Here is a 14,173-nt window from a genome sequence, read left to right on the forward strand (position 1 = left end):
TCAGTGCAGCCGCGCCCGCTCGTCACCTGGCGGAGCCGGCTCCGGACACGGTACGAAAAATGGAGATCTTCCGCACGCTGGTTTTCCTCCAACACCGCAGTATGAATTACCGCTGCTCGTTATCTCACGATCGCCGCGGGAAACAACGCGCAATTTAACTTTGTTGACTCCTACCGCTGTATTTCCAGAGAGAAAAGGCGCATAGGAAGGGGGTTGTTCCATAGAAATCTAACCCGCAGCCCTTCTCGGAGCGCGCACCAACCTCATTAATTATCTCGCTGAAGGCGCAGGAAAAGCAAAGACGATCAACAGCCCTGACACTGCTCCCGGCCGTTCCCGATCCGCTGCGCCCGGGCTCACCACGGGTTCTCATCACGGTGGCCCGGCTCCGCCGCAACGCATCCCTCGGAGCCCCCTGCCAGGTGCTCATTCTCTGTCGTGCTACCTGCGACAGACGACAGTAGTGCTGTCGTGCCGCTGTCAGTCACGGATGGGGAGATCCGCGTGGGGGGCAGGATGGGGGCTCGGCAGGATCCGCGCTGGTCCTGCTCCGAGCCGAACGCTCCGCTCCGCTCCTCCCCGCCGCGATCCGCGGGGCCGCCCGAGCACTCGGCCGCTGGCGCCCCGACCTGCGCTGCTGCGGACAGGGAGCAGAGCCCAAGGGGAACCCTGCTGCGGGGGGGCCTAGAGCGCGGCGGCGAGGTGCGGTTACCGGACGCTCTGCGGGGCCGCAGCCCGTAGCCTGCCGGGCGGGTGCTCGGGCCGGATCGGGGGCCGCATTTGGGTCGGAGTTGGAGCGAGCACACCCCGGGTCCTCGGGGGAGACGCCAGAAAGCCGGCTCCGGGTCAGCATAGGTGTTGGTCAGGGCTGGGCCGGCGTTGTCCGTGTTCCCTGCCGGCGCCCGGTGCTCTGGACGCCGGGCCGGGCGTCAGTCGCGCTGCGCCGAGCCACGTCACGGCCATCGCAGACCCCAAAGCCCTGCTTGCCTCGTTGAGGCAGTGGTGCCAGGGACACCGAGACTGGATGTCAGCGAGATTCTGCCCACGGTTAGATCGGTTAAAACCGCTGGACAAACGAATAACTGACGGGACATCCTGGCTTTACTGGGTTTCGGCACAGCCGAGTTACGGTTCCGCAAGATCGGGTCCCGGGATTTGAAACAATGATCATCTTTTTTAGAGGGAGAACAGTACGGGGCTTCTCCTTCCACAGAGTTTCTTAAACGCAGAATTCCCTTTTAGCAAATCCATCACGTCTATAAAAGTAGGGGCAATTCTCTCAGGTCACTTTACTGAGGCTCAACAGCGCGTCCTGCATCCGTGGTGAGGCTGAACCACAAAGGTGAGGGGAAATACGGAAACTAAACAACGAGTTTAATTAAAAGCAGCTGGCTGGTTAAACACGTGCCTAGAAGCAGATACCCGGTTATTTATCTCACCTGCGAAGGACAAGCTACTGCTTTATTCTCCTCTAATGTTCCGAGAGCACCTCGGTGGTGCTTGGTGTGAGGGAACTCTGCGGACAAAACTTGTGATCGTGGAGAAAGTGTGCCCGTAACCCACAACCTCTCCACGGAGAGACGCCGGCTGGTTCTGCAGGTAGTGAGGGACAGTCGCCTCCGCACCCTCTGTTCGCGGTGCCACCGGGACACCGGTGTTAATCAGCAGCAGCTGTGTGAGCTTAGAGCTGGAGGAGCGCTTCCACAGCTCATGTCCTTCTATTTTAGCTAAATGAGAAAGGTTTTATTACGGGAGGTGCAAGCAGGAGGTGAGGTAGTGATACAGATGGAGAAGTTGTGAGTTTAAGCTACAGGATTCACTTGGGGTTTGGGATTTAGGAGTGTGGGAAAATCGCTCACACTGGCTCTCGCTTTCCTCCGTGTTTGTTTTCTTCGCTGATAGGGAGATGTAACTGGAACGTGTGCTTAGACTGGGGTGATGGGGGGAAGCTGTGGCAAAAGATTAGGAGAAGTGAGAGGGTTCTCGGGGGGGTTGTTTTTTGTTGTCGTTGTTGATGCTGGGGGAGTTCCGTGCCTCCTCCCCTCACTAAATCCGCACGGGCTCGCTGGTGGAGATAACGGCCCCGCCGCGCTGGAAGGCGGGTTCTGTGCAGGAGGTGAGGCCAGCGGGGCAGGTCCACCCACTTGAAAACAAAACTTTTTTTCCTGCAGGCGCTGAGAGCAGAGACGGGCGCGGGGTCCCCGGAGCCGGCTCGCCGCCCGCCGGGGGCTGGTATGTGGTAGGGCAGGGCCATGTATTGGAAGAGTGACCCGATGTTCGTCTGCAGGCTGGAGGACAAGGACTTGCCCGCGCTCGGGGGCCCGGCGGAGAAGGTGCGCGGGCGGGGGGGGCGGCGCGGCTCGGGCGCCTGGTGCAGCTCGGCGGGTCTGGTGGCCTCGGCCGTGGCGCTCCCGTCGGGTCTCGCGGACACCGCGGCCGCCACCAGGGTCCTGGTGAGAGCTGGCGGGACCCACAGGCGTCGGTGGGCCAGACCGGGCCGGCGCGGAGCTCCTGGGCGTGGCGGGGCGCTGACCGTGGTCTCCCCGCGCTTCCGCAGGCCAGCCCCGCAGCAGCTGACGAGGACTCCTGCTCTTCCTCCGCTGCCCTGTCGCCTTCCTCATCGCCGCGGTCAATGGCCTCAGGCTCGGGCTGCGCCCCCGGCAAGTGCGTGTGCAGCAGCTGCGGCCTGGAGATTGTGGACAAGTACCTGCTCAAGGTAAGGGCGCCCGACCCGGAGCCCCCTTCTTCTGGCGACTTCCCGCACCGCTGGAGCCGGAGGGTGGCCCGCTTAAGCAGAGCCTACCCGGGCCGCCGGTAGTGCCCGGAGAGCCTCGGGGAACCGGGCCCGGTGGGATCCGAGGGTACAGCCCTCCGGGTCGCCCTATTGCTACAGCTCAGCCCTCCCCTCCCCGGACGACCCGGAGCTGCCGCGGACACGGGAGTGCTGAGTCCCAGCGCGCTTGTTAGCGGTGTTTGGGCCAGAGAGGGGACCCTAGCTGCTGTCGGTGTTTCGGGTGACGCTACCTGTGCTGGGCTGCGTGCTCCTGATGCACCGGGAGAAGCGGGAAAGCGAATAGGAACGGGGGGTCCCGTCCCGACCGCGGCGACTCCCGCGCGCTCTCGGTTCGACGGCGGCGGCGCGACCTGCATTTTCCTGAAGTAGGTCTAGAGGGAACGTTGTGAGTTTCGAAGCCAAAATTGCCTCTTGATAAATGGCATAAGTTATTCCTGCAAAAGGTGCTTAACGAACATATTTGAAGGAAGCGAGCTGCATGCGTGCAGAGCAGTTCTCTTGTCTTAAATCAGAACCGAGTACGATAATATAAAAACAGACAAAACCAAGTGACTTTAAACATGAAATGTTACTACGGGGGGGGGAGGGGGAAGTTTATTTGCCTTTCGTATTATAGCCGTTAAAATTATTCTGGGTCAGATTTTTGCCATCTTTCCTTTCAAAAGTGACAGTTACGATCATGGCAGAAATCAGTTGATTCCATCAACCTTAAACAAAGTTGTTGTATAGTTGCAAAGTGATAGTGCGTGACACCCCTGGAAGTACATCCGTGGTGTTAATAAATCACCTGGTGAGGTCTTGGTTGAGGTGAGGAGGTTTAAGGAAAATGCCTGTGGGGGCTAGTGTTCACTTAAAATGGGGCTGGCAGAGGAGCTGCCACACATCCCTGGTTCGGGTGACCCCATCCCCTTTGCAGTAGCCTGGGCTGGCACAGAACAGGCGGGTGGACAAGGAACAAAACTGACTTGAACTCAATTTCAGTTCTGTTAACTCCCGTGACGTTTTGGCAACTCACATATAGTTTACTGATCACTTCTGTCTTCTATCTGAACAACCAGGATAACGGGACTTGGAGCAAAAGACCCTAAATTATTTAGTCTTGAGTTTAAATTAGCCGTTATTGCATCTTGTGTAGGCAGAGAGGAATCGATGCTGGTATGCTACTGTACAACAGCAGCACACCTTTCAACTTCATCCCTGTCAATTGACAAGTCAGAACACGGACAAATTACATTAAATGGGACAACCACGGAAGCTGCTAGTGTCCTGCTCTTTGGTAGAGCGTGGATCTCTGAAGAAGAGGTAGTTGGCTCTGAGTGGCTGGGATGTCAGCTCACATTGTGCGGAGCTGCGTGCCGGGGCTTAATGCAGACCTGGGGAGGCCCAGGGAGCCTTGGCACGGCTGCAGGGCACTGGCTGCAGGGCAGGCTCAGTCTGGCTCAGCACTGCCCCTCCACTCTGCGGCCTTTCTGAGAGATGGTTGGGAGGGTGAGTTTAGCTATCAACTACTATCAACAGTTTCATATATTGGGGTGTAAACTTGTCAGCATATGGGAAGGTGGCTGCCAACAAGGATAAGGGTTAGGAAAGCATTGGGCAAACTGCAATATTACAGCCTGAAGAATAACTGAAATGGGTGACCCTGGCATGGGTGTTGGAGTCCATGCCTTGCCTTCTCTGAGGTTTGTCTGGCCATGCTCTGATGAAAGGCATATTCTGGATTACCTCAAATCTGCTTTTCCATAGGGAATATATGGGCTGTTTGGTATGAGATGAGAAATTGGCTCAGTGGAAAAAAAAATCTAAACTTAGTAATTCTTTGGTTTTCAGAATTCCTCCTATACAGTATGGGATTATCCAGAGGATTATTACTTAATTTTTGTGGTCACTGGGAGTCTTGGGTTGCAAACGATTTATTTAGGTGATGCGCAATTAAGAGTTCCTTTTATAGGAAAGCAGAAATTAAAATAATTGCTCTCATTTTATTTATTTTATATGCCCCAAAATTATATATAAATTTTCAAAAATGCTGATTTCTACTGCATTCCATGACTATGTTTAGTTTTGCTATGGACATATTAAAGCAATATTGAACGTGCTATTAAAACACCTGCTGCTGTCTTGAAACTCCGATGCCATTCACTAATTTTGCTTTAACGGAAATGTGACAAATGGCGGAGTGGTTCATGGTGTGTTTCTATTTGACAGTCCTTTTTTCCCTTCAATACTCATGTTTTAAAATTTTAAATAACTTTGCAACGTTTGTTTTTTGTTAGGCAGGAATTTATGAAGACTAGGAAATAGAAGTGTGTGTAAGTTTGTTGCCTTCCCAAGGTCACATAAGGCTAAAACTTGTTCTCTTACTCTAATGCCATGAGAACAGAACTGGTGCACAACACCTGCATGGAACTTGTATCTCTTGCTTTCTCTTCTACTGCTTTTAATTACAAACCCATGAAAGTCTGAAGACTCAAATCGAATTAGTTTACCTTCATTACACATGCAGTTCTATAGGGAAAACATTATGCATTCAAGATAATTTTTCTGTGAATCATGGTGCATGAAACAGTTGATCATTTCTGGAGAAAACCAAAGTTTTTAAATATAAAATGCAATAATGGTAATACAGGTATTGAGGGGTGGTTTTTTTGTTGGGTTTTTGCAGGTAAATGACCTCTGCTGGCATGTGCGCTGCCTCTCATGCAGCGTTTGCAGAACGTCCCTGGGAAGGCACACCAGCTGCTACATCAAAGATAAAGATATCTTCTGCAAACTTGATTATTTCAGGTATATCATCCAGGAATATAATTTATCAGATAACTTGTTATACTTGCTTGGTGCTTTTCACTTCAGCCACAACTGAAATTCACTTGAGGCTCTTTCTTTTTCATTTGCTAGGTTTATTTTCAGGAGTTTAAACTCTAACTTTTCTTGAGGAGGGACTTGGGGAACCCTAAGTCTGTGTAATGTGACTGCCTGCTAAGTCTCCAATCTGCCTTTTCCCTATTGTACATAGCTGCTGTATTTATACTGTCACTCACTCGTGTATGCACCGAGGGGAAAAAAATGTCAGAGTCCCTGCCACAGTGTGGTTGTAAAGCCATCGTATGTGTAAAGAACCGTCCTTGGATAATGCTGGCTGAGAATGCAATGTAAAATTGAGATGATCTGTTTGGAGTAGCACTTCACTGGCGTGGGGCTTAAGGCATCACAAGGAGCTACATAAGCAACCCAGAATAAATCCCATTAAATTTAAAAGAAGCTTTCAGCAGTTATACCTTTCTGTGATCAGTTTGATTCAGAATGTGATTATTTCATAATTATAGGCTAATCTTGCAAGGGAGAATATTATTCGTGTTGGCAATGTAGTATTCAGGATGCAAAGTTCTTGATCCAGAAAGCAGCAAAAATTGCTGCTGTTAATATTGATGTAATTGCTAGTACTTCTCTAGTTTGATTGCTAGACCAAACTATTTCTGGGATTCTCAGCTGTGCAGTGAATAGACTGCATCCAGCTAGTCAAGTTTGACACAGAGTGGGAGGGGGCAAGCTGAATCCTGTAAAGTTCTAAACTAAATTTTGTGGGACTTGAAAAAAATTTTGATCTGCAAAGATCTTCGGGACAAATTCTTATCTAAGTAATCAACATATTTTGGTGGCTACTTTCCTCTTCAAAGAGAAATTTTCTAGTGTAATAATGCAGATTTTTTAGTTTATTTAAAAATCATAATGTGATGTGAATTGAGGAAATAACTATGAAGATGCAGGTTTTCCCCCGTCTGCTGAAGATGCTGAAAGATTAGTAAAGGGGTAATCTAGCTAAATATGTTAGTTCAGACTACCACTAGAGTAATGTGAAATATATTTGAAAAATTGGAAGAATTTTGAACAGTCTGCTGTTTCCATCTTTCAGCTTTTAAGTGTAATTGTCTTTATAAAAGGAATGATGAGAAGCTATGAATTGATGTAGCAGTTAAAATGCTTTGGTTTTGCTCTTTGCCTTCTGAAAATACCAACCTCTAAATTTCAGTAGTGTCTTGCCTTAAGCTATCATATAGAAATTTGCTGATTTTCTTTTTCTGCAATGCCAATGCAGTCATGCCGTGGGCTTTAGCTGCGCTGCCACAACCCGGTCACCTCTAATGCTGCCGGAACTTGGCTTTGCCCGAATTGGTGTCTAAGTTCCCCTGGTTGCCGTTCTCATTGCAGGCGCTACGGCACCCGCTGCTCCCGCTGCGGGCGGCACATCCACTCCACCGACTGGGTGCGGCGGGCCAAAGGGAACGTGTACCACCTGGCGTGCTTCGCATGCTTCTCCTGCAAAAGACAGCTCTCGACTGGAGAGGAGTTCGCTTTGGTCGAGGAGAAAGTCCTTTGCAGAGTACATTACGACTGCATGTTGGACAATTTGAAAAGAGAAGTTGAAAATGGTAACATACTGCTTGTGTTAAGAACTATGTGTGTGGTTCAGATTTAATTAAATTGTTGGGGTTTACTTCATTTTCCATACTGGGAGATAATTGACTGGTTTTATTAAGACTGGAAGCACAGGTACTTTATTCAAAGTAATGGTAAATAATTTCACGTTCAGGGGATTTTATTTGTTTGTTTTGGTTTTGCTGTTTTGGTTTAGGTTGGTGGGGTTTTCTTGTTTTTTTGGAGGTTTTTTTTTGGAGGTTTTTTTTTTTTTTTTTTTTTTTTTTTTTTGTCGGCAGAACTTGTTTTGTATCCTAAGGAAAAGAAAGTAACAGCACATCCTGTTGATAAAATATCATGTTAGATTTATTTTTTCCCTCACTTGCAAGGGAGTTGTTTAGGGCATAATGTGTTATGATGATTCAATTGAATTTTGAATAGATAATGGGTTTTTTAAGCTGAAATTCAGCTGACCAACTGCTGATGGTTATTGCTGGAGAACAGTCTGACTTATAACATCATTGTGAATGTTTAGAAGGCAGTGTTGTTTTCTTTTTAATGTTTCAGGTAACGGGATTAGTGTGGAAGGAGCGTTACTAACAGAACAAGATGTTAATCATCCAAAACCAGCAAAAAGAGCTCGGACCAGCTTCACAGCAGATCAACTCCAGGTAGAGACAGTGCTAAAAACTTGTGTAGCTCAGGCTAATTCAGGGTATGGGCGCTGAACCAATATAAAGTTTTATTCATACATGGGGAAAGAAAAGCTTGAATGCTTTAAACTAGTTCATAAACTATCAAGACATAGCATGTTTCTGGAAGTTTAACATGAAATAGTACTCTTCAAGCTCTTTATTTCCCTGGGGGAAGGTCGTAATTCTGAAGAGTGGAAACAAAAAAGGTGGTTCTATTTTGATTGCTTGATGAAATCTAATTAATCAGCCATTTAAACCACTAAGCATAATAAAACCAAAATATTTTTTAGATTATGTAATGTGAGAAGTACTAAAGATGGATACTGCATGTGACTTCAAGACATTAATAGGATGGAAGTGGGAATTGTTGTAGTGTCAGTATCTCCCCTGCTTTCCAGGTTTCTTGTCTTTTTGTTGCCTTGACAAGAGTTAACTCCTATTGAGACAGTCCAGAGCTATTTCAAACTCTAGATAACCACTTAAATTAGCTTTTGAGGGAAAAACTGTAAGGTAGCCCCCCCAATGAAAGAGGGGATGGTGAGACAAAATTTAGAGGTTTTAACCTGTAGTGAGAAGGAAGCTGTGACTTTCTACCTAATCCTGGCTGTACATCCTTGCCTTCAGTTTAACAGGTCTGTTGAATTTCTGGTCACAATGTGAGTTGTTTTGTTGGCCTGTCCTCTTATAGTGAAAGCAGTTGAGAAACTCATCTTGAGGTGTAATAACATGTGAGGTGTTAAAGTGGTGCTATAAAAACAGGCATGGAGCTGTTCAAAGCTTGGGTTCCTATTGTCATGACTGGAGACAGAAAGTGGTGTTAACACAAAACAAGCACATAAGCAATAATCCAACCAGGTGCACAGGGTAAGAGCTCTAGACATTGAGCTTGAACTTCAGCAAAAGGGAACTTTTTTTCCCAGCAGAAGCTGAAAGGGAGATAAGACCAGCCATTAGGATGGGAACCGTATTCAGGACTTCTTCCCAGCTGCAGTCATTGAAACTTCCATGTTTCCTCCTTTTCCTGTTTAAAGTAAATTGTAACATTTTAAGATTGTAACATTTCAAAGTAGATTGTAACATACTTTAGCAGGTGTTTGAGGTGTTGCAGCATCTTGTTATTTAATGATCCTTTCTATCTGCTTGCTGCGCCTCTGTACCTATCCTCAGGGCTGCTGTAAGACTTCCAACAAGAGAAGCACTGGGATAAGTGCGCTGTCAGAGTGGTAGCATGTAATTACCTCACAAAGTACTTGTAGAAAAGAATGTCTTTTAATGGTTTTGTTCTTTAGCACCTTCCAGGACCTAAAAGGGCTCCAAGAGAGCTGGAGAGGCAGTTTGGACAAGGGCCTGGAGTGACAGGACAAGGGGGAGTGACTTCCACTGCCAGAGAGCAGGGCTGGATGGGATACTGGGCAGGAATTGTTCCCTGGCAGGGTGGGCAGGCCCTGGATCCCTGGCAGTGCCCAAGGCCAGGCTGGACACTGGGGCTGGGAGCAGCCTGGGACAGTGGGAGGTGTCCCTGCCATGGCATAGGGTTGGAACAAGGTGAGCTCTTGAGATTCCTTCCAACCCAAACCAGTCTGTGATTCTATGAAATATGACAAAAGCAAACAGTTTCTGAATGTGGAAAGAGGTAGTCTGAATCTTCAAAGATGAAGCAAGGCAAAGTTTGATGGGCCAAAAACCAAAATAATGCTTTGAAATTGCTGAAGATACCCTGCAGAAATCCATGAAGCCCTACTTTCATAAACAGAGCAAATCCTTAAAATCTGTGAAATTCTTCAGGATGCAGGTCAAACTGACATTTACTTCCTCAAAAAAAAGGTGTAATTTGTATCCTTAAGACAAGTGCTGACTTCAATTTTCTGTCAAAAGATGAGTAACCAAACCACCAGAAAGGTCAGGTCAGCCACAGTGGAGCCTCTGTTTCTTGGGTTGGTGAAAGGCAAAGGAAACACAGAGCATTCCTGCATCCTCTACGGAGATTAAAAGATCAACTGCTCCATATAACATAGGATGCAGATAGTGATTGACAAGTTCAGAGTGGTGGATCATGGCTCATGCCTTTTTTTATGCTGTGGTCTGCTGCTATAGGTGTTTGTTGAGCATATTTGAGTTGCTTTGCAGTGAATTTTCTCCTACAGTTCTTGTAATGCAATCTTACAGAGGACTTCTTCCAGTTTTTACTACTGCCAAGCAGAATGGATTTCTCTAATTTTTGGTAAATGTTGCAGCTCACTCAAGCATAGCAAGGACTTGTACTTTGGCTTTGTTTTTTTTTTTTTTTTTTTTTGTTTTGTTTTTGGTGGCTTTTTTTTTTCTTTTTTTTTTTAATGTATTGGGTACTCTCTAGAGGCGAGTGATCACAAAAAAAAAAAGTTTCCTGAAGACAGGCAAGGAGTAGTACCTTAGTCTGAGAAGACTGTCTAATGTGGCTTTCGACACAAATGCTCCCGCAATCTCATATCTTGCCTTTTCAGGTTATGCAAGCACAGTTTGCTCAGGACAACAATCCAGATGCACAAACACTTCAGAAACTGGCAGAAAGAACAGGCTTGAGCAGGCGTGTTATACAGGTAACAGTGTGAAGTTCCTTGACTCATAGTCTGGTACTCATCCATTGGAAATGCTCAACTACAATTTTCTTTGAGGTTATTCTAACATGGAAAAAGATCCTAATCTCTTTTAACATCGGACAACATCCTTAAGTCAGGAATAGATCTAGAACAAGCATTATAATGTGGAAAACTTGCTGTATTCCTCTTGCACTTTGTGTGGAGGGATTAAGTCTTCTAAGAAGAAACTTCTCAGCTTAAACAGTATAGAAATTGGCATTAAGTTATTCCAAATACATATTTGACTGCAATAGTCTGTTCTTAAGACCCATACTCTTTTTGAAAGCATCTGTGGTATGACATTAAGAGCAAGTGAATATCTAGTCATTTGTTCTAGAGAGCAGAGTTAAAAATATATACCCATGCCAACCAAAACTGAAATGCAAACTTGGAATCCTTGCTTGAAATGTCTCTCAGCAAACATATGGATGCATTTTTATATGTAAATGTGACTTTAAAAATATAATAAAAATTATATATTTATATGTTAATATAAGTAAAAATAAATTTTGAGCTGCCTTGGCTCATTCTGGCCTGGAAGATTGACAGTGTTTCTATAGAAATGAGGAATCTGGCTGCTGCAATCAATCCTTAAAAAAAAAAAAAAAAAAAGGAATCGTGTTCTTTTCCATGTGAAAAGGCCAAGTGGGTATCATATGTGAAAGATGCTTTGCTGTCAGTAGTTCCAGGCAGGGAGAAGACTCTGGCTGGGACATGTTGGGTGGTGTGGTCCAAATAGAGCAGGGCTGCAGGTGATGTTGCTTGGCGTGGGGGGACACTGGCCCTGGGAGATCCCAGCCCCTCACTGTGCCAGTCCCTTTCCTTGCTGGGCTGCTGGGTACTGGAGACACATTCCTGACTTGACCACACTTGTACATTTAGAATGGGTATTTCTCCATTTGCACTGTCAGCATTGTAGCAAAGGCCAAATTAACTATGCAAACTCAGCTTAAGATAAGCTCCAAGGTTGTTGCTGTGCTAGTATTGAATGCAATCTATCAATGTGATGTATGTTTCCCTCTTTTTCAGGTGTGGTTTCAGAATTGCAGAGCACGCCATAAGAAACATGTTAGTCCTAATCATTCATCTACTGCTCCTGTCACAGCAGTTCAGCCCTCCAGGTTGTCTCCACCCATGTTAGAAGAAATGGCATACTCTGCATATGTACCCCAGGATGGGACTATGCTCACTGCTCTGCACAGCTACATGGATGGTAGGTGTAACAGCTTTGCTGTTTTTCTCCTCATAAAAACATTATCAACTGTAGCAAGAACAGTTTACCAAGTTCTAATTAAAGAAAGCTAATGGATATAACAGTACTGTACTTGCTATCTGCACCTCATTAAGAAAGCAGTAGCCCTTCACTGCAGTAGCATGGCTGAAGATCTGAGTATGAAGACCACTATTTGTGCTGCTTCTAGACTATTAAAACAAGAATAAGAAATTAAATACTTATTTAAACATCTATTTCACATATTTTAATAATACTTAATTTTAATGAAAACTGTTTGCCACCTGCTCCCTGGCTTTTGTCCCATGGATTGTGAGTATGCTCAATCCAGCAAATTCCCTGTGAGCTTCAGCTTTCCTCTCAGTAAACACACAATCGGAGGGAGGGGGAGAGCCTGGTGGTCAAAAGTACTTCAGTCTTTGTTTGTCTTATGACCCAGCAAGTCAACAACTTTGGCTCCTATTTGTGATTAGGAGGGACTGTGAAGGTTTTGGGAGAATCAGGCTGAGCCATACTTGTGGCCTGAGCTTGTTTTCCTCCAGAGCAGTGGTGTTAAGGGTGGCCTGTGGGTGGAGGAATGCAGATGCTGCAGGGTTGGGACAGTGAACTGTTGTTACCCAGTGGATTTACTGACTTTTAATCTTTTGCTACTTTCAATGAAGTTGACTGGTAAATGTTTCTGTTTTTGTAGCTCATTCACCTACAGCTCTTGGACTTCAGCCTTTGCTACCCCATTCAATGACACAACTGCCACTAAGTCATACCTAATTCCTTTTCATCAGGGATCTAAACTATTAAAGATGTAACCTTAAGTCATTGTGTATTGAAAATATCATTGGAAAGATATTAATGTTAACTTTTTATTTAACACCCAGAGCATTTTCAAGAAAATCTTTGCCCAGGTATGTATGTCTATTTAGCCTGCAAGACACTTTTATGGATTCTGCATAAGTAACTATTACATTGTTTACAAGCCTTATTAAACACCTTTTTGTATTGTCTGGAAGTAGTCTGCTCTAGTTATGTGTGTGTTAATTTATTTGTCATCAAAAGAGCACTTTGCCTAAAAGAAAGGACTGACAATTGTGCAAAATGTTTACAATTCTTTGTGAAATTGTAGTTTATCATTAGTTTGTATTTGTAAGTTATTGCTAAAGGTATTACCTGTATTTGAGTTGTATACAGCCTATATGTTAAAGCTTATTTCTGTGAGTTTACAAAAATAAATTTTGGTTGCGAATATTTTCAAAAAGAACTGAATAAAGGTTCTGCTGTAGCATGCCAAGCAAAAATGTTGCTGTGTCTATGGCTGAACTGTGATCATTTGTCAAGTGCTTAAATTGAATCTTCAATTTTAAGAGAAGGTCCCTGGTACACTGAGGAACATTACACTGAAGTCCTTCAGGAGAGCTCATGTCTATTTCCATTGATAGTAAAAATCATTTAATGGACTTATATGGGTCTTGAAACACTCCAAATATGTACTATACAAGTAGCAATGCTTTTCTGAGGGTGCATACCTGGCGGAGAGGGAAACTGGGGATGTGTAGGACAGATTTTAAGCTGTGACCTGGTAAGTGGAGGACCTGAAGTCACATCTGCTTTAACATTTTGAATCTTTCTTCAGCTTTTGTTTTCTTCCATGTTTTTATCTTGTGATTTTGTTAAGCAGGGCAATAAATAAGAGGCAATACTTGAACAGTCTGCTTTTTAAAAGTAAAATCTAGTTTGGCATTTTAACTGACTAATATCAAACTGCATATGAACAATGCTGGAATTCAGTCAAATGCACTACAGTCTACTGTATTTAGAGCTGTTAATGTGCTAAGACTTACTAGCAGAGCATGTTTTGATACACTAATTTGATGCACAAAGGTTACTACAAATTCAACAGGTTTTTATCTTCAAAGACCAGTTTCCTTCAATGACTTAAGACAGATTCCCCTTGCTCACTTAAACTTTATTTGCATCAGAAGGAAACCATACTTTGGAAGGGTCTATGTGTCCATATCCCTTTTTTTCCTCTCCTAACTATGCATTAGTGTCTACTCTGTGAAATTCCTTAATAGTGCTGGTCAAACCATTTCAATTTGGAAAAGGTAGCATTCTCTGTTGATGACTTTTGTGAGTAGAACTTTGTTGGCAAGCTCTGAATTAATAAAGTTCTGTAAGTTACATGCTGGCACTGTTTTAAGTGCTGCTCATAGATGTCTGAGTTAATCTGAGTAGCCAAAGCAATCTCCAGCAGTTTAAGGCTTTTATTATCCTGCCTTTTTAAAATCTTTTTTTTCCCACAAAACACTCAAGATGGGGGCTGTAGTGGGACTTGACTGACCTTACATTTTATTTGAGCATACATAACTTCTAAGTTGAATGCCCTGGGTAGAATACTGAATTCCAGATGCCATTTTCAGTACCTAAG

At 44.9% G+C, this 14,173-nt stretch overlaps 1 protein-coding gene across 2 annotated transcripts; it reads left to right on the forward strand.

Annotated features, from left to right (window-relative positions):
* The first annotated feature begins 285 nt into the window (after nucleotides 1-285).
* LHX8 (LIM homeobox 8) lies at nucleotides 286-13,043 on the forward strand. Of its 2 annotated transcripts, none has more exons than XM_068199052.1 (9): nucleotides 286-422; nucleotides 2,172-2,333; nucleotides 2,558-2,716; nucleotides 5,460-5,581; nucleotides 7,004-7,224; nucleotides 7,778-7,881; nucleotides 10,386-10,481; nucleotides 11,550-11,733; nucleotides 12,443-13,043. In XM_068199052.1, exons 2-9 carry the CDS (start codon nucleotides 2,253-2,255, stop codon nucleotides 12,517-12,519), a joined length of 1,044 nt encoding a protein of 347 aa, XP_068055153.1. In that variant the 5' UTR covers nucleotides 286-422; nucleotides 2,172-2,252; the 3' UTR covers nucleotides 12,520-13,043. The 2 variants fall into 2 exon arrangements, with proteins under 2 accessions (XP_068055153.1, XP_068055154.1); XM_068199053.1 differs by lacking the exon at nucleotides 286-422 and adding an exon at nucleotides 1,470-1,712.
* The last annotated feature ends 1,130 nt before the right edge of the window (nucleotides 13,044-14,173 follow it).

Source organism: Anomalospiza imberbis, chromosome 9 (genome assembly GCF_031753505.1).
Source record: "Anomalospiza imberbis isolate Cuckoo-Finch-1a 21T00152 chromosome 9, ASM3175350v1, whole genome shotgun sequence".
NCBI lineage: Eukaryota > Metazoa > Chordata > Aves > Passeriformes > Viduidae > Anomalospiza > Anomalospiza imberbis.

Coding starts and splice junctions, on each gene's coding strand:
- LHX8 (XM_068199052.1), top strand. CDS start 2,253: ATGTATTGGAAGAGTGACCCGATGTTCGTCTGCAGGCTGGAGGACAAG. Junction 2,717..5,459: donor TGGACAAGTACCTGCTCAAG/GTAAGGGCGCCC, acceptor GGGTTTTTGCAG/GTAAATGACCTCTGCTGGCA. Junction 11,734..12,442: donor TCTGCACAGCTACATGGATG/GTAGGTGTAACA, acceptor CTGTTTTTGTAG/CTCATTCACCTACAGCTCTT.